This window comes from Tachysurus vachellii, chromosome 14 (assembly GCF_030014155.1).
Source record: "Tachysurus vachellii isolate PV-2020 chromosome 14, HZAU_Pvac_v1, whole genome shotgun sequence".
Classification (NCBI taxonomy): Eukaryota; Metazoa; Chordata; class Actinopteri; order Siluriformes; family Bagridae; genus Tachysurus; species Tachysurus vachellii.
Window position 1 is genome coordinate 14,345,426 of NC_083473.1, and position 24,288 is coordinate 14,369,713.

At 38.8% G+C, this 24,288-nt stretch overlaps 1 protein-coding gene across 2 annotated transcripts; it reads left to right on the forward strand.

The window, feature by feature from the left end:
* Window positions 1-3,695: 3,695 nt before the first annotated feature.
* Window positions 3,696-15,308, forward strand: LOC132857541 (circadian-associated transcriptional repressor). 2 transcript variants are annotated; one of them, XM_060887537.1, is made up of 6 exons: window positions 3,696-3,878; window positions 7,702-8,149; window positions 8,635-8,710; window positions 10,974-11,052; window positions 12,724-12,853; window positions 13,790-15,308. In XM_060887537.1, exons 2-6 carry the CDS (start codon window positions 7,709-7,711, stop codon window positions 14,204-14,206), a joined length of 1,143 nt encoding a protein of 380 aa, XP_060743520.1. In that variant the 5' UTR covers window positions 3,696-3,878; window positions 7,702-7,708; the 3' UTR covers window positions 14,207-15,308. The 2 variants fall into 2 exon arrangements, with proteins under 2 accessions (XP_060743520.1, XP_060743521.1); XM_060887538.1 differs by lacking the exon at window positions 3,696-3,878 and adding an exon at window positions 5,252-5,276.
* The last annotated feature ends 8,980 nt before the right edge of the window (window positions 15,309-24,288 follow it).

The following is a 24,288-nucleotide window of genomic DNA, read 5'->3' on the forward strand; positions in this document are numbered from 1 at the left end:
GTTGTTTGTCTTTGTCTTTCTGTGTGCATTATATGGAAACTATGTTATGGAAGAGTTGTTTGTTTTTGATGCTGCGCTGCCTATTCACATGTGAATTTTCAGCCATCTCTAAATGACACAACAAAGACTTGATTTGTTGTCAAAACTATAAAGTACAGATCTCTCTCTGTCTCTGTTTATCTCTATGTGTGTGTGTGTGTGTGTGTGTGTGTGTGTGTGTGTGTGTGTGTGTGTGTGTGTGTGTGTGTCCTTAATCTCAGTGCTGTATTAGTCTCAGCAATTTGGACGATATTTATGCGTTCGCCCTCATATGTGTACACAAACATATATAGACTCCTCCTCTGTACACATAATAAATATGGCTTAGTACAGATGTGGGCACTGTACCTGAGTCAACTGTACCATTGAGGAGCCGTACACTTATCAAGACAAAAACGTATATGCATAATTATCAAGTATGCTGAGAAAGTTATAGGCTGCACTTTGTTCTTTATTTGGCAAGAAACTTAATGTGTTGGACCATGAGTATTGCTACACCTCCCACCTCTCTCATCTCATATATTGTAGCTGAGCCACAGTCTTCAATGGAAGATTTCCCACTCACACTGATAAAACTAAGCAATTGTCAATATTCAATTTTAAGATATGTGTATGTACTGTTAAATGTGTTTCTATACATTTGTTTTTAATGGTATTTATTTTTTATTATTTAAAATGGCATTTATGTTCTGTTTATCACCTGTGTCTGAATCAGATTTGTCAATGCAAGTGTGTCTCTTTTAGTACAGTATTATTTTAAGGTGTTTCCAATACGGCAAAACAAATTTCTGTATGTGAGATACTGATTATTTAATAGTAATTTTATATTTTATAGGGATTCAAATTTAACATCTATGCACAATCTATGTACAAATATTACATTTATATAAACATAAAAGTAAGCCCTCATGTCCTGGATCACTACTGTGTCTGTCAGAAGAACAGGTGAACCAGGTCCATAGTATTCTCTGTGAATGAAAATGAGAGGGACAGCACATCTCTAAGAATCCTCTCACTCCTCATTAGGCTCTGAATTACATAGCCTGCCTGACAGCACCTGCAAATCAGAGAGCTGATTCCTGTGTCAGACCTGACTCAGACCTGACTCAAAGTTCAGCATCAGTGTGAGTGTGTGCATGAGTGTGTTGGGAAGGTGGAGGAGGTGGAAAATGTCACATGCTCTGACCTCTGGTTTGTGAAAAAATCATGATAAAGGTGAACATTTTGGATTTATTAAGACAAAACTTTGTTACAGATAGTGGTGCATTTAACTAAAATGAAGATCAAGCCTACCATAGGACCGTGTCAGAGTGGGTGGGGGTTAAGGTTAATAAAGTTCAATTCTCTGAACTGCTTGTTACCAGAAGGGTTGAGTAAGATCCCTCATGTAAATCTATAATTAAATACACATAGCCCATTATTATTGCACAGCTTTGAACACTAACAAAGAATGCCCGAGTCTCTCTGCTACTGTCCAGTGCATTGACAGACACAGGCAAAACAGAGACGTGATAATAGAAATCCGAGAGGCAGACTAATGGTTACTCGTTGTCAGATTAGCAATAATCAAACAGTTAGCAGAGGATATGCACATTAACAGCTACATTAAAAGCAAGTCCACATTTAGCTTTGTAACTATAAGGACTCATCAGTTGGACCAGACCATTTTATCTACATACCTCTCCCATCAGTCTCATTATAGATACAGAATAATTCATAGTACTTTTTGAATAATGTATATATTTGTTTTTAATAACCCAGGACTTCGAGAGGTTAAATGTCCTAATGGTTTCTTTTTTAGTTCGCATCTTTAATATTTCAGTATTTTATCAGTGTTTAATCGGTTGATAACATATGTAGGAGTTTGAGTGGAAGAAACATTTTGTCCTTCATTCTCTGTGAGGAGAGGAGAGAAATGGATGGTACCTCTCTCTCTCTCCCCCACATGTTCAGATTTCTCTATGAAAAAAAAAACACTGTGACTCATGCCTTCAGGCCCTGTATCTTCACCTGGTCCCTTTTCAGAGAACTTATCTAAGGACAGCAGAGAGAAAGAGAGAGAGAGAGAGAGAGAGAGAGAGAGAGAGAGAGAGAGAGAGAGAGAGAGAGAGAGTGTGTTTGTGTGTGTGTGTGTGTATGTGTGTGTGTGTGTGTGTGTGTGTGTTTGTGTGTGTGTGCAAGCAAATGTGTGTGAGTCACCAGTCACATTCTTTTGTCATAGTCGTGGCATACTCAAACTGGTCTATTCTGGCACAATAGCAATGAACCTTGAAATGCCCACACATTCTGATTTATTTATTTTTTGTTATTCATTGTCAGAGGTCTAGAAGTTGGAAGATCTGATGAGTGTGATACTTGTCAATGTTACACCTCTTTGTCAGTACAAAAACCAAAATAGGTCCATATGCTAAAGTCAGGGCATAACATTTCTGTTATAAAATGTCTCTGTACATCAGTTAGAGAAGATTACTGAATAGCAATGCTTAAGCTTTACTAGCATTAATATCAATTAAGTGAAATAAGTCAGTGATCATTCTAAAAGGTGATCAGTTATAGGGATGTGTAATTAGCTTGCACCTCTGTACTGCATCCATCAGTGAAAAGGGAACAGCATGAAACCACCACTAACCATCATTCTCATCAGAGCTCTGACAAAGAAATAGCAGTGGGATAGATGTGTTTGCAGTATTGCTATGGTTTGAGAAATGTCTACAAGGATGAGTTATTAATAAAAAAAAACTCTTTAGTAGGTGTACCTAATAACATGGCCACTGAGTGCATGCTTTCAGTGTGCTGTCTTTTTACACAGTAATGGTTAATTGATCATTGCTTTGACATTTGCTTTCAATGCATCTTACAATTAAAAGGCCACTGAGAGCCTCCTGACATCAGGAGGTTGTCTGCAGCTCTTTTGCCTTCACTCCCAGAGAATGGAGCTATTGCAGGTTAAATAACGTAAAGCACTAGGTGTGTGTGTCTTTGGAGAAGTGTGGTTTGATCTGGTTTGGGGCGGTCCACACCCCCACACACACACTGCAGTGTTTACGCTCTGACTACGTAATACGTCACGTGTTTAACCCAAAGAAAGACTCGTACTGCGGTGCGTCACGTTCTTCCTGTTTCATTCATTCCTCCACTGCTAAACCATTAACGTTAATTCGCTCGGTTTACGAGCATCGTCTCACGTGCACTTAACGAGAAGCGGAATAAGAAGGCGTGACCAAAGCACCACGTGCGATATCTGTCTTTGCTGTGGTCCTATACTGAATGTAATCCCTGTGAAACACTGTTCAAGGACGTAGTATAGTTTTTATTAACCTTCTGTATCGTTGTGAATGTTGGTGAAAGGATGGATTATAATATGTTTGAATATGGCGATCGGATATCTGCTCTCTCTCACTCTCTCTCTCTCTCTCTCTCTCTCTCCGTTCGCATTAAGCCACACTGATTTAATGAGGCGTGAATAAGTTTGCCACTGGGAGCAAAAACAGAACCACCGAGTTGACAGTCCGTCCGGCTGAAACCGATCCGCGTGTCCACGTGTTTTCTGCATTTCCATCTCATTTACATATATAATCTCTTCTCGCCAATCGCCCACGGCCGCTTCTATACACGAATATTATTGGTCAGCTCGGGCTGTAAAGACGCGAATAGGAGAGCCCGGTGTGTTTGTGCACGCCCCCGCAGACACGTTGCCTGGGGAGCAGTAACACGGGCGTCTCAGTCGCAGCTCCGCATCACGGAAAAGCACGAAGCTCGTCGACGGGCTGCTCACCGTGTCCGGGACTTACCTCTGAAACAAAGGAACACGCACCGATCCCTTACATCCTGAAAAAAAGGTACGACCGCGTTGTTAAACATCAAACAAAAACTGCTCCGACATTTGTGATGACTTTGTAAGGCGGATATTTAGCGCTTGAGTTGTCGCACATCTTTATGTGATGAGATGTAAAGAGAGTTTAGACGAGTTGCCTAAAGCTATGCAGTGAAATCGGCGCTCATTGTCGTCCCGGATCCCCGTATGTTTTTACACATGTGCTGAAGCTTTCATAATCTATTCGAATAGAACAAAAACAAATGGCGCATTTCTTTTTCTTTTTTCCTTTTGTTTTAAAGATCGATTGTGAGAATATAACATTTATTATAGGGATATAAGAAATGCAGGATTATAGATTGAGGGAAAAAAAAACAAAAACGCAACCTTGTTTTATAACCTGTGATCGACTATATATATATACCTGTGTATATATACCTGTATGTGTGTGTGTGTGTGTGTGTATATATATATGTATGTATATGTGTGTGTGTGTGTGTGTGTATTTTTATATATATATATATATATATATATATATATAATATAATACACACACACACACACACACACACACACACACACACCTGTGTATAATAACATGCTCTCTAGGTAGTTATTTGAGTTCAGGCTGCATTAAGGTATTGTCTCGTGCCCCACCCTCTTTAATACAGGTAATAAACTATTGATAAACAATATCTTTCGCGGTTTGGTTTTATTTTATTTTATATAATCACCTTGGATGATCTAGCCATGCCCCAAACTAGTGCTCTGTTGTGACCTAGTCTACTGTTTTAATACTATAGCATGGGGTTGTGTATGGATCTAATCTGAGTTCTATAATCTGATTTATTCCAGTCTCTTCGATGCTATCAGACTGTGCAACAGTGTCTTATGTTTTACTGGATTTGTTTGTTCTGTTTGTTGATCATTTCACTGCCAAGGCTGGTCTTTGTATCACTTATCGGATGTTCTCAGCATGTTGCTCCACGCTTTTCCTGCTTTTGGAAACCTATGAAAGGTTAACAAATTTCACAAGATAGAAATGGTGCCATTAGTAATTCATCACCTTTCAGAGGCGCGTTTTTACCGCCTTGTCTCTGACGCTTGGTTACATAATGTGCACTTTATTATTAGAGTACACGTGTTCAAAAGATCTAATAAGTTTATATATTTATATATACAGTGTATATATATATTATATATAAATATGGGTCATAATGTGGCCCAATTCTCTAATACTTTATAAACAGAAGTTGGTAAATGTTGGTAAATGTGCATGTTTTCTATGTTTTGTTAATTACAGTATTGTGATGTCACAAATCTGCTTTGCTTTTTTTTTTGAAACACTTGTTTTAATTTTATGTTTAAACAGACTGCCTTTGGAGAGTGAACAACTTCCTCCTTTGCATCAGTGCTAATTACAGTGGGTATAGAACAGAATCACCCCCCTTCAAAATAAGCAAGAAAAAATGTGATTTGCAGCCTGAAATGAAGACAGACGCAATTATTATTTTATCCAGTTGTTTTTACTCACGGCAACTTATAACATCCAAGTAAAATAAAATATAAAACAGGTCAGAAAAAACCAATAAAAAAAAACAATCACTGAGTTGGATAAAGGATCACCCTGTTGTGCCAGTGTTTTGTTTTAATTAGTCTGTTGGGATATGTCTCTACCAATTTTGCACATCTAGACTTATTTGTGCAATCTTATTTGCAGAACTACTCAAGTTCATTTAAAATTGTTGGTGAACTGCAGTCTTCAGGTCATTCCACAGATTTTAAGTTTCCACATTCCACAGGTTTAAGTCGGGACTCTGACTAGGCCATTCAAGGACATCTTTTTTTTAATCGATTTTGCTGTGTCTTCCTTCCACTGACAACTTTCGGTATTTTGCCCTGTATATATTTCCTTTTCTCCTGACAAGTGTTCCAGTCTCTGCTGCAGAGAAACACCCTCACAGCAGGATATTACCACTGCCCTGCTTTACTTGTTTGAGGCTATAAAATAGTTTCATTTTATTCTTATCTCACCATAACACCCTTTTCCACTTGGCCTCAGAATCTTTGATGGTGCATTTTGGCATAGCCCAGTCATGACTGCATTTGGCCTTTCTTGAGAAGTTTCACAACTCTCCCATACATGCCACATTTGTGGAGAATTTGTGGTATTGTTGTCACATGCACACAATGACCACTCTTTGTCATAAATTCCTGCAGCTGTTTCAAAGTTGCTGTTTACCTCTTGGTAGTCTCTCTGCCAAGTTTCCCCCTCGCTGCTCCATCCAGTTTGGTGGGCCGTCCTGATCCAGGGAGGGTCTTGGTTGCACCAAACACCTTCCACTTCTTAACAATAGATTTCACCGTGCTTCTGGGGATTGATAAAGCCTTTGAATTTTTTTTTGTATTTCCTGAACTGTGCCTGTCCACAACTTTATCCTGGAGCTGTTTTAACAGTGCCTTGCCACTCACAGTTGATTTGTTTGCTTCAGTTGCACCACAATGAACTGAGATGCTTCAGACCGCAGCTGATCACAGGTGGAAGTCAAATACCTTGGTGTGCCATTGAGACAATGTCATTTTTATGATACTCCCTCTCTCATATCCAAAATAAATGATCCAAATAGTATATTCAACTAATTTTTCTTTTTTTTTTCCACCTCTTGCTGTTATATCTTTCAATTGGATGTTATAAGTTGCACTGAGTAAATACAGCTTGATAAAACAAAACAAAAAATACTGGGAAAGGAAGCCTTTCATTACAGGTTGCAAAGCAACAATACGTGATTATTGGACTATGGAAGTGGTTTCATGGTGAAACACTCTGGTGAATTACTAGGAAAAAGTTTTTCCCTGCTGGCTTCGGATGCTTACTATCTGTCCTATACAGCATAACCAGGAATAGTAACAATTAAAATAAAGCCCCCAATTAACTGTCTTCTGTATTGTTCTTATTAGTGAACAACTTATTAAGTCTGAGAATGTTGAATGCCTCAGGCCAATTGAAAAAGTCTGTCTTGATTTCTTTTCTGTCTTTTTACAAAATCTGCTTTTGTGCTCATCAGATTCAAATGCTTTTTTAATTCAGTTCCTAAGTGGGACTCTACCCATATTTTATGTTATAAATGTCAGTGTTGCAGCTTCATTAAAATAGCTGTGGTCGAGGGACTATTGTTTCCATCTCACGGTGGCTGTCATGGCTGCTCTGATCCAATCTTATCTTATTGAATGAGCATTTGAGGCTCTTGGTAAAAGTTTTTAGCCACCTGGTTAGTCAAGAGGCCTCATCCATGAGGCCCCTTATTTTATAAAAAGCAGAGAAAACACAGCAGTTATTTTTATATGAGAACATCTATACATAAGAAATAATTTATACACCCAAAACAGGCTGCATGTTGATTGAACATGGATTTTGTTCAATTAATACATCACCTTAAATACACACTGCATATAAGGCTTGCAGGAAAACAACTGTCAGTCACAGACAGCTTTTCGTTTACATATTTAAGAGTATGGACCACATGGTGGATTTCTGTGGTGGTGATATAGCACACAGCCTTCTGTGTGGACACTGTTTATCTGCAGGGTGGAGCATGGATGACTGACTGGTCTGTGCCTTACAGTGTAGGCCCCTTACATTCATGCATATTCTGGCATCTTTCACTGCAAATGTTTTTAGCTATTAATCTCCCCAATTGCTTCTATTAAACAAAAAAAAATTAAGGAGAATGGTAAGAAATAATGTTTCTTTTTTCATATTCTGCATGTACATACCCACAAACAGGGATTTACATTTTATTGATTGCATTTGTATTAGACTTATAGTCTGCCTCTTCTTTTTTCCACAGGCCAGTAATGAAGCGGCCGAGGATGTCGGCATCAGATTCGGACTATTCCATTGACTGGCTGGCAAGTGATGATGAAGAGCACAACAACAGCGAGCTGGAGACTAAATATGATCAAGAAGAGGACACAATGCCCACCACTCCTGCAGCTCAGAACAGCTATGGGCCTCAAACTTGCAGGAAAAGCAGTGACCACTCGGTGAAGGTTAAGGAGGACAGAAGCTGCAGGAGCAGTCCCCCCTCCAGCCCAACCAGTTCTTTCAGCAGTGGAGACAGAGACCCTTCACTATTGGGACAGGAAGACATGTCTGACCACATCTGCACCCCAGGAAGCCCTAAAGGCAAAAGCAGACAGGCGCAGAAAAGATCACGCTGCCTGCCAGTGCCGAAGCAAAATGAAAAGCAGCTCACAGCAAGCCCAACAGAGAAGGACAAGCTGTTTGCATGCAAGGTATGGCATGTTGTCTTTCAGGCACATTCAGTGCAAGGGGAGTGCCAGTTTTATAGAAGATGGCCCGTATCACCCACATGATCTAGATTCACACTCAAACAGAATAAGTGTTCGAAATAAACATGGTGGAACTGTTTCTGGGAAAGGTGTCTCCCTTCTATCTAGTTGAAGATGAAGAAACTGTCAGTTGAGTGTATAGTGCTTTGGTGAAAGGTCAATAATTCACATTGCTTTGGTTTCTAAACTTATACAGGGTCTAAATTATGAGGTGCAGATATCTATATGAATTCTGAGATTTCCGAATTGGAAGAAATCGAAGATTTAAGAAATTACATAATGGTTCCACATGGAAAACGCTCTCTCTTCAAAAACGAAAACTATTTTGCAATCATGTCCTCAGGACACTTTCAACAGTAGAGTTGTTCTTTATCAGATAATGACTAGTGTTAGAAAAAAGGCGTTGAATGCTGGTTTTTGTTCTGCAGTGCATGGAGTTGCAGTGCTATATTCACCCACTCTCCTCAATCCTGAATGGCCTCCGTTCTGGCAGATACAGAGAACGTGAGTAGCAGCTTTCTCTAAAAAATACTTCTTACATTGTTCTCTAGCAAGGGGTTTCAACTGCACTCCTGACCTCACACATCCCTACACATGGCTTTCCTTACTTCTCCTTACTACAGTCTCAGCCATCTGTGTGCAACAGTACCAGAAATACTTACCTCTAGTCGCTACTTTTATATTTACATGCATAAATATATTATACCCTAATTTCCTCTAGTTCATAGTGAAGTCTTGCCCTTCATTGAATATCAGTAATTGTGTTATTTTTTTCTGTATGTGCTTTTCTGATTTGTGCCTTGAATAGTTTCTTTACTTTGCCTTCTTTTCTAGCCTGTTTTTTTTTTCAAAGCAGGAATAGTCAATGATTTGGTTTGTGAGTTTGTCAGGTTCCTGTCTGCACAAAATATTTCAAGAGTTCTCCGTCTTTTTGTGAAATCATGGTTCACAAAGTTGTTTGATATTGTGTGATGAAAAAATTACATTGCATTGTTTACAAGTGCAGGCTCACACGTATTCATTAATTACTACAGACTGTTCTGTTTAGAGCACCATAGAGGACAGCAGAAATGGAGACAATGGACTGCATTTATAGGCTTATAATTTCACAAATATATCAAGAATATGTGCTGTATAAATGTTTAACAGAAATATTACAAGTGAACATAAGTCATAATAAAACAGTTTTACAATGTTTCCACCAGAAACTTTAAAAATACCTGAAAATCTGATTATGTAATAAATGCACACATTATTTTACTATTATTTCTATTATCCAGCTAAATTGTAACTGACTGTTACAATTTGGAGCCTTTTTCTTCTAAGAATATTCAATTTGTCATGTGTTCTGGTTTCTAAAGTTTATAAATGTTTCAACAATGAATGACAACTATTTTAGTGAAAATTATTCAAATCATTAGCAATAATCTTTCCGTAATGTTATGGTGGCCTTTTCCGTTAGCTGGATTACAAGTAAATAGATTTTATGCAGCTCCTGACTGATATCTAGAAGACTAGATTATGGGTTCCACTTACCTCCACTTATTTCCATAAATTTATAGTCACTGCATTAGGTGTGTTGGAAGATGTCACATCATGCAGAGAACAGCTGCACTTTAGGAGTTCCTTTACAGCTGATTTTAGGATGTTATTCAAAGTATGACCATTAGATTGATCAGTGAATTTATTATTTCCAAGGCATGATCATGTCATTAAGACAGCTGTGGTAATGTGTAAACTGAACACTGCTTGCAAGCCTGTCAAGTTCTTGATAGTTCATTCTTTAATATTTATATTCATTATTCAATACTCCATATTTTATGGCCTGTCTTAATGTAATTGATCAACAGTATGTGAAAATATTGTTGCAATTTTTCCTATAAATTATCAGGAATTCCTAAAACACGTTAAAGGTGTGATGGAAATCTCAGAGCTACAGACAATTGACACGTTAAAGGGGAAAAAAAACAGCAAAAGGGTCTTCATAAAGTGTTTCTTTTAGCACATATTCTGTAGCTTTATAGAGCTTTACTACAGTGATGAATTATTTATTTATTTCTTTTTTTTTTTGAAAAAAAAAAACAATTATTGTTTTTGATTGTGGGTATAAAGAGCTGTGATTAGTGGCAAAACTTCCCATAGGTGTTCTCTTGGATTAAGATCTGATAACTGAAGATGATGGCATCAAATTTATGTCATTTTCATGCTTGTTAAAGGATTCAGTGAGCCCTTGTTTGATCTGGAAAAGAGACTATTCAATACCAGAGCCACTGTTCATTCCTTTAACTTATCTGTTTGTATATAATGTTTTTTTTTTGTCTCTAATGCTCATTAGGTAGAGTGTTGGGGCGTTTGTATATTGGCTGTGAAATTATATTGGCTTCAGTGTTTTCGCAGTGGTTAGAGGACTGGTGAAACATGCATGAGTCAGGCATACACACTACCACATGGTATTAAGCCCAGTAGATACTGAATGTTGCATTTTGTTGGCTGGGATTTAGCACCGCATGGCACTGCATCTAGGCAGGCTGTGTGCCAGGCAAGCATTCACGAGCAGTCGTACTGGGATCTCCGTCAAAGCTGGAGCTCCAAATGACCCCAGACTTCCTGGCCACAGAGACAGAGAGTCTGCCCTCCCACTCACTTTTACAAAAACCCATCTGCTGCACAGGCACAGCCCAGCCTGTCAGAGACAAGGCTCTAGAACTGAGTGTCAAAAACCAAATAAATAAATAAATAAATAAATAAAAGTGGTTTCCATTCACAGGACTCAGCACTTTCCAGGAGAGTGTAGCCATGGATCGAATCCAGAGAATAATGGGGGTCCTACAGAATCCTTGCATGGGGTAAGAGCTTTCATCCTTGTAATACTTCCATCCATGTACACTGTGAGTTTCACCAGTCTGTGATTTGTATACTAGTTTTTGTGTATTAGGGAAGTAACCAAATACAAATACATTATTCAGATTGAACCTACTATAATGCCTCCTAAAAGAATACAAGAACGGATGGCAGGAATACAAGAACCAGAAAGCTTGAGATTACAGCCCATGCGTAGTAATGAAAATGTGAGGTAGCTAAAGAACTGTCCAAGTTTGGGAATTGAATAAAGTTCAAGATGTGTAGAATAAGCCAGAGGACTTGAGTATTGTGGAGGCTGTAGGAGACTCCTGCTGATGTTCTAGGTATGTTCCAGCAGACCTTCTTGTACTCTGGACTCTGTGCTATGGCACATTCTGTATGGCCACAACAGGAGAACCATTCAGCCTAGTTGCTATGTGCTCCGATCTAGAAATAACTGTACATCCAATCAATTAGCTGTCATGTGGTGAGACCATGTACTGCAGTGTAGCTGGTGGAAAGTCTTTTGTTGCTTTATATGACTTGCCATCCCAGTGTGAGTCATTCTTGATTCTGAGAACAGTATTTGGCACAAAGCCTGCCACTTTTCTTTGTTACATTTTGTTGCGCTGTAAAAGGTCTATTCTTCTTGAATTGCATTGTAGTTCCTAGAATATCTAGTGTGACACTGTAGTGTAGTTTAAGTCCATTTATATTGCTAATGATCCTAATCACATGAAAAATTCAGACGAATTTGAATAAGAAAAGGGTAATGTGAATGGGTTTAATTTTAAACAAAGGACATGCAAAGATAAGGTATAGTATAAACACAACCAATCCCATGAAACTAACCCTGACCTTTGCAACTTTTTATACAAATACAGATTTTTTTTCTTGAACTGCTAAGAATTTGTAAACTTCTGAACACGTTGCATGCAACTGACCCAGTACATTGTTGGGATGTCGCCATCTCAGATGAATAGACAGTGACTTTAAATCGTAGGCCCCCGTTTTGCAGATCAGGGCTTTAAGCCAACATGGCCCCAGCTGACCCAGCAGCTGCTGGAGAGAGAGACTAAGCGGAAGAGAGGCCACCTCCCTGTGGGCACATGCAGCATGGGGTGGCAAAGAGAAGTCGTTGTGTGCCCCTCCCTTGGGTTGACTTATTTTGCCAGCTGGCAGCCACTCAGAGCAAGGCCTCAAAGCTGGCAAGGCGATCAAATTAACTTTCCTGGCAGAAGTCATAATGGATAATATGTCATGTAATTTTAATAGGGCTAGGACAGGTAGAATCTGGTCCTTTGATTTACACTAATCTACTTTAAATATCTGCTGAATCCTTTTAGAAGTCCATGATCAGCAGCATGTGGGTGGATAGTAAAGTTTGCGTCTCTTTTCCTCAGGGCAACTGTTCCTCTTTGTATGCAGCGTGGCTGCGAGTGTATCACTGTAGGCTTATGCACCTATTTTTAGAGGCAAGAGGAAACGTGGTCTGTGCCACGTGTAAGCTTAAACATGTGTGATCTGTATTTGTGACGAGACATGATTTTGAATCCAGTGCTACCAGTAATGTTCAGCAAAAGAAAGCAGACTTTCACACTTGCTCAGGTCAGATCGTGTGCCTTTGTTTCAGACCATGTCCTAAATTTATCCTTAATTCATCATGTGTCTTTCAGTGAGCGCTATATTGACATCATCCTGAAAATGGAGGAAATGTTGAAGACCTGGTTTCCAAACATAAAACCCAACTACCAAACCACTGCTGTGGAGCTGACACAAGAGACCACACTGCTGAAAAAACCCAAGGTAAAGTGTTTTGCTATCGTGGCTCACACGTCACTATATATTTTGGAAAAAAAAAAAGTCAAGCATAAGTGTCATGTCAGACTAAGAGGGTGCCAAGTGTAAAATGGTTGCATTTAGTAATTTTAGAGAGGGGATCGAACCAACGGTAATTTCATACCAGCATTCATCACCAACTCTGGGCTATCACGAACATGGCTAAGGTAGACAGAAAGGACAGACGATAACCATTCTTCGTTAATCACTGACTAGGAAGGAACAGGTCAGTCAAGTTAGGATTAAAACCCATTTGTACAGCTGTAAGGTACTGCACATATTTCTTGTGTTACCTAAGAACAAAGCTCATATTGGGGGGAAAAGGGTCTTGGTGAACAGCTACACTACACAAAAAAATTTTTAGTTTGCTTGCTCCTTTCTAAAAGATAATGGCTGAATGTTCTGTATAAACCAGTTGGTAAGTTTGTGTCAGAAGGTATAGTGTGAATAAATTGCTATTTTCTATAATTAAAAACACTGGCATAAATTTGGGGAAATGACTTCAATGTCTGCTCTCCTGTATTATAAAATATTGTGTAAAAATTATATTCAATAATTTACATTTCCATTTCCAGCATTTAGCAGAATTTACAATGTGAATGATAATACAATGTCTAAAACGGCTGGATATTTGCCAGCAATTCTCTCCTGACAAAAAATATTAATTATGGTGGTGTGGGTATTTTTGAAAGAATGTTGCACTGTTTGCAAATGATGTGTTTGGAAACACACGTGTACACGCATACAAACAGCACATGTGCTCACACATACAATGTATATACTGTATACATTACTTAATATAGATGATATTCATTTTTGCTTATCATAATGAAAGATGCCAATAATTTCAGAGCAGAGTATATATTTGAAATGTATGTCATTGCCTCTGTATCTCTGTCACAGTTGTCCTCGCCTCCAGTCCCCATTTCTGTTGGTCTCTTCAACTCTGGCAGCACTAGTGCTTTTCCTGTGGCTGTTAAGGCCATGCGGGGCAGTGACCACCTCCTTCCAGCACCGTACTCTGCCACCAATCTGAAATGGCTCCACACATCTCCCATCTGCTCACCCACTGCTGAGCAGGGTCAGCGCACAGTCCGGAACTTGCTAACAGCACATAGGGATGAAGATGCAACACAAGACAACTCAGTTTCCTCCACCATAGACACCCCTGAACTTAACATGGACTCTGTGCCATGTCAGCCGCCTCTAGGAAAGATCAGCGCCCCATGCCTGGAGAGACTACTGAAATCCACAGAGAGCATCATCAACCACAAATCCTCCAGGGGGACAAGCAATATGGGCTCTGGCACTTTGTCCTAGTCCACAGAAACTAGGCTTTGGATAATCGGAGCCTAAACCGCAGGCACTCATTATCTCATGCCAGTGCACTCGAGCGCACCCCAGTGCAAGCCCCCTGCTCCATTTCAGCCTTCAGGGGACACAGAGCATAGACTGACACAGACCTCACATATACATGCATCAGCGTGTCACTGGTGTAGCAGTGCGTCCTCATCTAACTTGGCTTTGCCAGCTTTGATTTCTCTCGGGTGTATTGCAGTTTGTGTCTCAGAGATGCCTGGTGAGACCGAGGACTAGTGGATTGATGTGTAGAGGCGGCATATTGGTATCTGTGAATAAGGAAAACATTACTTCAGAAAGGGATGGGAAAAGCAGGAGTAATGCATTTCTAGGGAACACTTCAGATATTCCAACATGTCAGTGATCAGTCAGTTGTAGATAAAATGTGGGATGAATGTGAATTTCTTTTTTTTTTTTTCATCCGCTCCACTCGAGCCGGTTGATGTGACTGTTACTTCATAGGTATAAACTTAAAGCTAAGATTTGGGTACAACGGGTCTACCTCATTCTGACACCATGTCAATGGTTGTGCATGGAACGAATAAGAACTAACGTTCACTGACATAGAATCAGAAAGAGGGAGCCTGCTAAGATCAAAGCGAGCCAAATTTGCCTGTAGTACCAGGGTCTTGGATATGAGCCTGACTGGTGCCAATGTATAGAATGTGAACTGCATTTTTTTTTTTTTGTTCTGTCATTCAATGAGCGTCTCCAAGTTTGAGGGCATCCAGTGCCTGTTTAATTTGATGTCAAGCTGTGCCTGTACACTGGTTTTGAAGTGAAATGAGAACACCTGGAATACCTGCAACCTCTGAACGTTGGACTAGAATGAATCAGCCAGGAACCTTCAGAACCCTTGGCATCAGATACATGGCTAAAATGTGTGCAGTCTCTGAGGTCAAGTGGGACGATGACATTTCTGTTTGATGGATTATAGACTGAGGGGCAGGTATTCAAATTTTGTGTAAAACATTTGAGGTTGTTATTATACCCTTGAAAAGTGGCCTTTACAGTGTGATATTTTATACTTTCAAAATAAATGTGGTTATATTTGTTTGGTGTATTTCTGTCGATTCTGATCCATTTTTAGATTTCCAGTTCATTCCATATATATCCTAATGGTTTGCCATAAGAAATCTCATCCATACATGTATCCTACAGCATACAAACCAAAGCCAAAAGCCTAACAAGCCTAATAAAGCACAACTTGACTTTAAAACCGATTCTATCATCAGTTGGAAGATATTGAATGGTCTCATGATTAACTAACCTTGAAAATCTGGCTAGAGGAAGGTCAGATGGGAGAGGAACCACCAAAATCAAAACTACATCCTCAAAGTGAATCATTAAATTGGGCTTAAAGTGAATCATTAAACTGGACTTCTTGTTTAGATCCTCCCTATTATATTATATGTATCTCATTGTGTTTTGTTTGTTGATCTGGACTCCTGTTGATTTTAGTTTCTACTTAGTTTTCAGGTCAAAAAAATGTAGTTCCTGCTGTGGGACTGTGGGGCAGCTGCTAACGAGCTGGCTAAATTTTACTAAATAATAGTAGTGCCAGCTGGCTGCACCTTATAAATAAACAAGTAATAAAACTGAAAGATTCTTACAGTTTATATAAAATAACAAGCTATACAAGTTTAGGCAACTGACATCTCCTGCTAGACCTCCATTAGACAAGCACTGATATGAGTCAATTCACTGTATGTTTGTGGTTGTTATCATGTTGAATTTTCTATCCTCTCCCCAGGTATGGTTTCATGGCTGATGGGATCAGAATCTCCTCTTTTATTTAATTATATTAATGCTGTAGGTTTGGCATGGCCAATGGAGTATGTTTTCATAGATATATGATATAATGATATATACTGTGTATGTGTAAAGCATGACAACCAGACGCAGAAAGTCCAAATATGAGCTTATTTTTTTTAAATGTCCTCATGACTGGCTATGTGAGTCAAGAGAATAATGACCGCTGAAGGCAAGAATAAATAGATTATAAATAATCCTGTTATTTTGGGGGAAGAAATTAGCACTTTGCTTTCAGCACAAAGAATGACACTAAACCTCAATTTCAATATAACTAAAGCTGTATGAGTTGAATAAGAAAGGAATTGCAGCCAGGCACACCATAGCACTGGATCAGCACTATATAAATGCCACAAAAATGTCTGTATAATCTTAGATATATAATATCTTTTTATATGTCATTATACATATGTAGCAATGGCAGCTTGCACAATATAGCAGTCTTTTCATTCTGAATTGCCTTTGATTTGTGTACCTGCTGTGTCTGAAATGACGATGCCACATGGCTGATTGAAAAGGAGGCAATTTCTTTCTAAAGGCTTTATGCTCCTTTATACCATGGCTTGTGTCACTGACTGTTAGCTGTTCAGCCTGTTCAGTGAACCTAAATGCATTTATATTCAGATATTAGAACATGAAAGAAAAATAAAACCTCGTTATAAAACCATTTCTAACGAACAAGATTTTTTGTTTGCAGTAATCTCAACATAATGGTAGGTGAAGCTTTAGAAATACATAAAGTACATTAAAAAGGCAAGGATTAGATTGGCAGAAACAGTACTGCTTAGTGAATAAAAGGTGGCATAGCTAATAAAACAGTTACAGAAATATAAATCTGAGTGAATGACAAGCACAGTAGCACAGCCTGTTTATGACGTTGGACCTTGTTTTTGGACGGTTCTTTAAAAAGGCACACCTTCAGTACTAGAACACCAGCTTTAGAACAGCCTAATTAAATGAAATTAAGTCGTATTAAAAGCTCTTTGTGGCTTTAGTGTGTCATGATTTTTAGTTGTGTGTGGTCAAACAGATGTTCAGTGGATGTTTCTCAATTTCTCAAACTAATTTAGATAAATTAACATTACTCTTTAAAGTCAGGCATATTTACTTTAATTCCATGCAAATGTTGCTGTAACTAAAAGTTCATGTGGAGGATGTGGAGTTGAACAAATGCAGAGCAGAGGCCAAGTCAGCCATTAATAAATGTGTCTGGAGTGGGTTAAAGTCTTTATGGGTTAAAATGATTAATTGATTAAATATATTAAAAATTCAACATGATCTCATTTGCCAAATGTGTAACACCATTATAAGAGGCGTAGAAATGAGTACATTATAGCTTATCCAATGATTTCTGTCTGTGATAAGCAATAAATACAATGGCAAGAATGTTGAAAATTAACTGTAATATAGTAATAAATAAAAAGAGCAGTCCATTGAAACTGAAATGAGAGATGGCAAGGAGAGATCATCTCAGATCAAGTGTGTGCTGCAGATGTCAACTCAGCATTATGAATAATTATATTGTTTTAATAACAAATACACTGTGCCATAAATTCTGTGAGGTCTGATCTTAGAATGAGTTTTATTTCTGAGAATGAATGTTTTAAGCAATACAATATATTGTATTGTAACACTTAATCATCAAAGTATAACACCAAGTTAGCTAAGCTTTAGGGATATCAGTCTATCGATTTAGGAAGCATACGTGCTTGTGAATCTGATTCACCTGCTTTAGTGCAAATGAAATTGACAGCAGGTGCACTGGAGAGGCAACAGCGAGACAATCCCCAAAAGGGAATGGTTTTGCAGGTGGTGCCACAGACATTTGCTCTCCCCTTGCAAATGCAATTCTTTCTATATGGTGATTTGTTACCTTTCCAGCCTGAATATTGTAACCTTTCAACCTGTATATATTGATTACCAAAACATGATTACACTTTATTTTGTTAAAGGGGAAATTCTTCACCTAAATTGTATTGTGGAAGACTATACAAATCTCATTTTTAGCTAAATGTAACCGCATATGTACACAACACAATTCCTTTAATTCATGAAAGCATTAGATGGAAGACAGAGAGAGAGAGAGAGAGAGAGAGAGAGAGAGAGATTGGTGGAGATCACTAGAGACTAATTTAAGCAACACTGCATCAACTGGTTCTTGCCTCTGACGTCGGCAAATCCCATGGTAACTACTATGTCGGAGCTTTGTGAAGAAATACTTGGGGGAAAAAACCCTGATATTTAATACACTCATGCAGTCATTTCAGACTAGTTGTTAGCTCCCGGCTCATTTAAAGGAACTGAATGGAATGACGAGGCATGGGCACTGGATTTTAATTCACAGGTTAGTTAGAAGTGATTAACAAGCATGCATATATGAGAGCTTTGTATCAAGAGAATTTAATTCCAGTTATTCAGGTACATAAACATATTATTGATATTAAAGGGTCATTGATACACAAACATAATTCAGTCATTCAGCAAGGGTTGATTGGATCCATGAGCACATCATGAGCCCAAATACTGACACATTCATGTTACTTACTGGCCAGAAAGTGGTGACACTGATGAATACACATTGTCCAGCAAGCTGCTCATTTTACACAGTGTTGTCTACCTTCTCCAGATAAGCTCCAGCTACTTCACTACATATGTGACCACTATGGTCAGTACATATATAATTTGGTTTCATGTTCAAGTATGGTAAATTCATTCCTATACTATTTATGATTACCAGAAATCTTCCCTCCTACTATTCCATTGCTTGAACAGTTATCTACATACCACACACTAAATGAAATCCTAGATCCCAAACAATCTGGCTACAAGGCCATGTATCCTATGGAAATGGCCATACTTACAGTCACAGAGGCTTTGGCCAAAGCCAGAAAGAACATTTGTTCCCATTTTTGGGAGTGAAATAATTCTTTGCATACCTACAGGATCATCCCACCACATAGCTTGAATAGGTTAAGTTTCATCCCCACACAGCGTCACTATAGGAGTCACTCAGGGGTCATCACTTGCATGCAAACTAAATCACTAGAATCTGAATGTCTCATGGCATCTTCTATCCTTGCAAATCTATTCTATCCTGACTTTATAATTTAAATGTCTCTCAAAAGACCGGAGGGATGTGGTAGCCTAGTGGTTGGGGTGTTGGACTACCAATCGGAAAGTTGTGAGTTCGGTTCCTACGTCCACCAAGCTGCTACTGCTGGGCCCCTGAGCAAGGCCCTTAACCCTCAATTTCTTAGTTGTATAAAATGAGATAAAATGTATGTCCCTCTGGATAAGGGCGTCTGCGAATGTGTCACCACAGTCCATCCATCCTTTGTATTCCTAGATTCAAATGGGAGGCCGTATATAGCTCATAGCTAAGATAAATTAAAAATTTCATATCCAGCCTCATACCCTTTGTTCCTGGACTAAGGATTCCCATAATTCTAACCAGGGTAAAGCAGCGACTGAAGAAAAAAATGAATGAAAAATGTAGGTTGTGTAAATTTTATGTATGGGTAACCAGTTATCTCTATTTCACTATGTCCTATTGTATTATGTCTTTTATTGAGCATCTTTCCCTCGGCATACTTTCTGTTGATCATGTTTTGTATCACTTCTTTTTTAATGTACCATATTATTAACAATTACTTTACTCTTGTACCAGCTACTGTATAAGCTGACTCTCTTTCAGGTTATATATCCATATAGATGTAGTAGGTGTGTTGTACCAGTGTGCCTTCAACTGTTTGCAGATGAAGTCCCACTGGATATGAATGTAAATGTAAATCTTAATGTATTCCATAATTTAAAAAGACTGACTAAAGAAAAGCCTTTATAGACTGAACAGTCATTTTATAGTCTTGAGCATGTATAGCAGTGCCTTCAACCCAGATAAAGTGAAGAGATTCAATAGCTCTCCAGAGACTTAATGCTCCACATATCTTCTCAAAAATGTCCGACCGTCAAGGGTAATAGAGATCAACCACTAGAGGGTAGCAGAAACAGAACAAACCTGTAGCGTTCTTCTTTTATGAAGTAATTAGCTGATTTGGTAAGTGGCCAACTGCCACAACCTGAATATAAACACAGCTTTAAAATAAATAAGCAGTGCTGAAGTTGTGTAGGATCCAGGTCAAAGCTGTCTGTGTCCACAGACACCAGGCCGGCTTTTAATTTTCAGGGTAATAGTTGGATAAAGAAAACAAAAACCTTACACTCGATAGCAGAAAGCAGGTTACACTAAGACCCATTTGGGGTCCTATAACACAGAAAACATGCGAAACATTGTGAACAGACACTTCCATTAAGCAGCTTTTCTAAGAATAGGAGCACATGCTGCTGCTCTACTGATGCATAATGAAGAAAGCCCTCCAGGATTTCATCTCATCACTATGATCATCAAGATCCAAATATAACTAGTGAGTTTCTTCCATGAATGATTAAGAGGCCTCTGTCCTCTCTCACATCAGAGTAAAATTATAATTTCCCCTGAGATTGGTGAACACATTATCAGCCAGTTTGCCTCAGGTGTGTAATATATGCAGATCAATAGTATAATATCTGCCAATAGCTTCAAGCCAGACTGCATTACTACAGTTATAGAAATACAGGAAACTTGATAGTGTTGGCATCTGAATCGTGGGGATGAAGAATAGAACCTTGCTGCTCATTGATATGCCACACACTCACTTTCTCTGACAGATGGCACTATGTTCATTCAAATGATTGACCTTGGCTCCCATACTCACAAAACAAAATCTATGAGACCTTGTCAAGGATTATAAGAAATCTGTTCCAAAATAATATTTCAAAATACACTGCATGTTATACTAAGCAAACTTACCTTTGCTTAGTTAGTATCAATTCATGCCTTTTGTTCAGACACTTATAACTGTTATCTTAGCTCCAGTGGGGGCAGCATTGTTATGCATAAGATCATTGTATTTAAACAAATGATAAAGGGCCTTTAAAATGTTAATGAAGGCCAAACCCAAGGCACTGCTGATGAAAATAAAGCTTTAATATTATTAGAAAATTACTTCTTTGCATTATTAAATCTCTTGCACGTTTGGTGCATCTTTGCATGAATATTGCTAAACAAGGTTTGACACAGACTCCAATGGATTCTAGACTGCCATGGATAATTTTTTCTAACAGAATAATGTACATGTGTGCTAAAATATTCCAACAATGTCCAAAAGTGTATATATATCATCAGTCAATAAAAGTATTTTACATTTACATTTACGCCTTTATCCAGAGTGACGTATATAAGTGCTTTGAAGTTTTCATCAATGAAGACATTATTACTAGTTGACTCGGACACATACTGGGGAAACAATCAGTCTAAAAACTCTGTTGGGAGGAAATATAGCATTTAAAAATAAATAAATAAACAAACAGAGAAAAAAGTAAGCACTAGTTAAATATTTCTGGAAGAGGTAGGTCTTCAAGCATGCTCTGAAGACAGTCAGTGACTCAGCTGTTCGGACATCTAGGGGAAGTTCTGTCCATTACCTAGGTGCCAGAAGAGAGAAGCATCTCACTGAGTACCTACCTTGTACCCTGAGAGATTGAGGGATCAGTTGAGCAGTAATGCATGAGGAAGTGTGATGCAGTACAAGGAGTAATAAGAGCTTTAATGTAAGATGGAGCTGGTTCATTTTTGGTCCATCAGTGTTTCGAATCTGATGCATGCAGCTACTGAAAGCTAGTGGAGGTAGAGCAGCAATGGCATGGTGTGGGAAAACTTCGGCAGATCAGATAGTGGTCAGATAAGGACAGATGACAGCTTGGCTGATCTAGCAGCATGTAGTTTTACAGTGACAGCCAAAAGGCAATCTCTATGGAATGTGCCACTTTGAAGCCAGACTGTTGGGATCTTGGTGGTTGTGAGACAGACAGACAGTTGATTATAAACAATGAGTTTAAGAATTTTAGAATAAAAAGAGATAAGTGATACCAATCTGTAGTTTCTGATGTCTGAAGGTATAGAGTATATTTTTCAGGATGGCAATAACCTTTGCTTTCTTGAACTTAGTTGGCACATGACAAGATGTTATGGATCCATTGATTATTGTAGTGATGAAGGGCAGGAGATTTTGGGGTTGCAGGACAGGATGACTTGTAGGATCTTTTCTGTGGCAAGGGTTGAGAAATGTTACCATGAAGGGAATCCTGGCTGTGTAATGTAGCGTTAGTCGGGCAGAAGTGAAATTTTGCAAAGTCTTCATGTCCTGCCCTTCATACTATATGTCCTCCTCTACAAAGATTCACAACGTGTCCCCTTTCATTTATATTCTACAGATTTATGTTCTGTTTGCTAGCCTTCAGTCAATTGTTACTGTTCTGCACTCTCTGTTGCTTGTATTTTGGACATTTAATTCTAACATGGGGGGCACGGTGGCTTAGTGGTTAGCACATGCGCCTCACACCTCCAGGGTCGGGGTTCGATTCCCGCCTCCACCTTGTGTGTGTGGAGTTTGCATGTTCTCCCCGTGCCTCGGGGGTTTCCTCCGGGTACTCCGGTTTCCTCCCCCATGCATGGTAGGTTGATTGGAAGCTCTGGAAAATTGTCCCTAGTGTGTGATTGTGTGAGTGAATGAGAGTGTGTGTGTGCCCTGTGATGGGTTGGCACTCCATCCAGGGTGTATCCTGCCTTGATGCCCGATGACACCTGAGATAGGCACAGGCTCCCCGTGACCCGAGGTAGTTCGGATAAGCGGTAGAAGATGAATGAATGAATTCTAACATGTTCATTGAAGCTATGATTATTTAATGTATAACTTTAGTTGTTTACTGTATAAATACCCCATTCACTGTGCATGGTCTGTGGTGAGCTGAGTGAGTCCCTAAACAATACTCATTATTTTTCCTGTCAAAGAAAACTGCATTGTAATTTCAGTGCTGAGAAATGTTAAAATCTATGGCAGGTTTAAATTCTGGATTAGAACTGAATCTGGTTCAGGATATTTATAAGCATATGAGTACCCCAAATCTCTTTGATAGGGAGGGCCAGAAACAGTGGCCCTGAGTAAGTACCAGAAGAGTATGGGCTGGTAATCTGCCATGCATCAGGTTAGTGGACAAACCCATTGCTTGGGTAGACACTACTGTCCTTGTTCATAGTTCAATGCATGCTGAGCTGGTCAAGCTGGTAGAACATTTTTGCCAGATGGAAGGAAGGAAACTGAATGACTGCTACTAATGCCATAAGATATTTTAAGAAACATTACAAAATCGTAAGCCATTTAGAAGACATCAGACATTTATTTAAGTAGGATGTTTGACTAGCCAGCAAAGACAATCTATCAACTTCATCAGCTTAGTCTGTGTTTTGGCAGCTGGTAGCAGGTCAGACAGAACAGTGCAACCCAACACACGACTATTCTGGGTTTCCCACTGGCTGGCTGCCAAATGAAGAACACAGCGTCTCTTGGTTTCATGTGTGTTGGTGTGCTAGTGACAAGAAATATCACCACAGTGTATTTGTACTGATAAAGAAAGGTCTTTACTTTGCAATGGCTCTTCCTCAACCACAGCCTATAGATAAATTAACTGACACAATGTCAGACACAGCCATTTCTATGCAGAAAAAGAGGATTCGTGAAGAAAAGTACAAAAATGTTGGAGTTGAGATGTAGTCTTGGGATTAGCTTGTTGTAGTGTGTTGTGCTGTGATTTCAAAAATCACCCTGTATAAAAACCATAATATTTTCTCTCTCTCTCTCTCTCTCTCTCTCTCTCTCTCTCTCTTTCTCTCTCTCTCTCTTACACACACACACACACACACAAGCCTCTAGCTTTGCACTTTTAACCAATGAAATTGCACAAGGGAACATTGTGCAATTTTGCATTTGGTCAGCAGAGGGCGACTATAACCACAGTTTCTGTATGTGAGGTCTTTCAACAAACACTTTCCTGAATAATATTAAATGGTGCTATGGAAACTTGTAATCTAAAATAGAATCAAATGTTTTTGAAAGTAGATATTGACGCAGTCTTAATGCTGCACTACAATATTTACTGTATGGAAATGTAATGTCTATGACTATAATATAAATTTAAAGCTTTGTGTGTGGTAGCAGTTATAGAAAGCTCCCAGAACACCCCTTTTATCAGATGACATGAACCCAGTTGTCCATGGTGTTAATGATTGAAACATCTTAACATTTGACTGATGGATTCAATTCCATTGGATATTAGTCAAAGCACACAACATGGAATGG

Bases quoted from the DNA above. Each gene is read 5' to 3' on its own strand.
- LOC132857541 (XM_060887537.1), top strand. From the start codon at position 7,709: ATGAAGCGGCCGAGGATGTCGGCATCAGATTCGGACTATTCCATTGAC. The intron at 11,053-12,723 runs GTAAGAGCTTTC...TGTGTCTTTCAG, and splicing joins CTACAGAATCCTTGCATGGG to TGAGCGCTATATTGACATCA. The intron at 12,854-13,789 runs GTAAAGTGTTTT...TCTCTGTCACAG, and splicing joins CACTGCTGAAAAAACCCAAG to TTGTCCTCGCCTCCAGTCCC.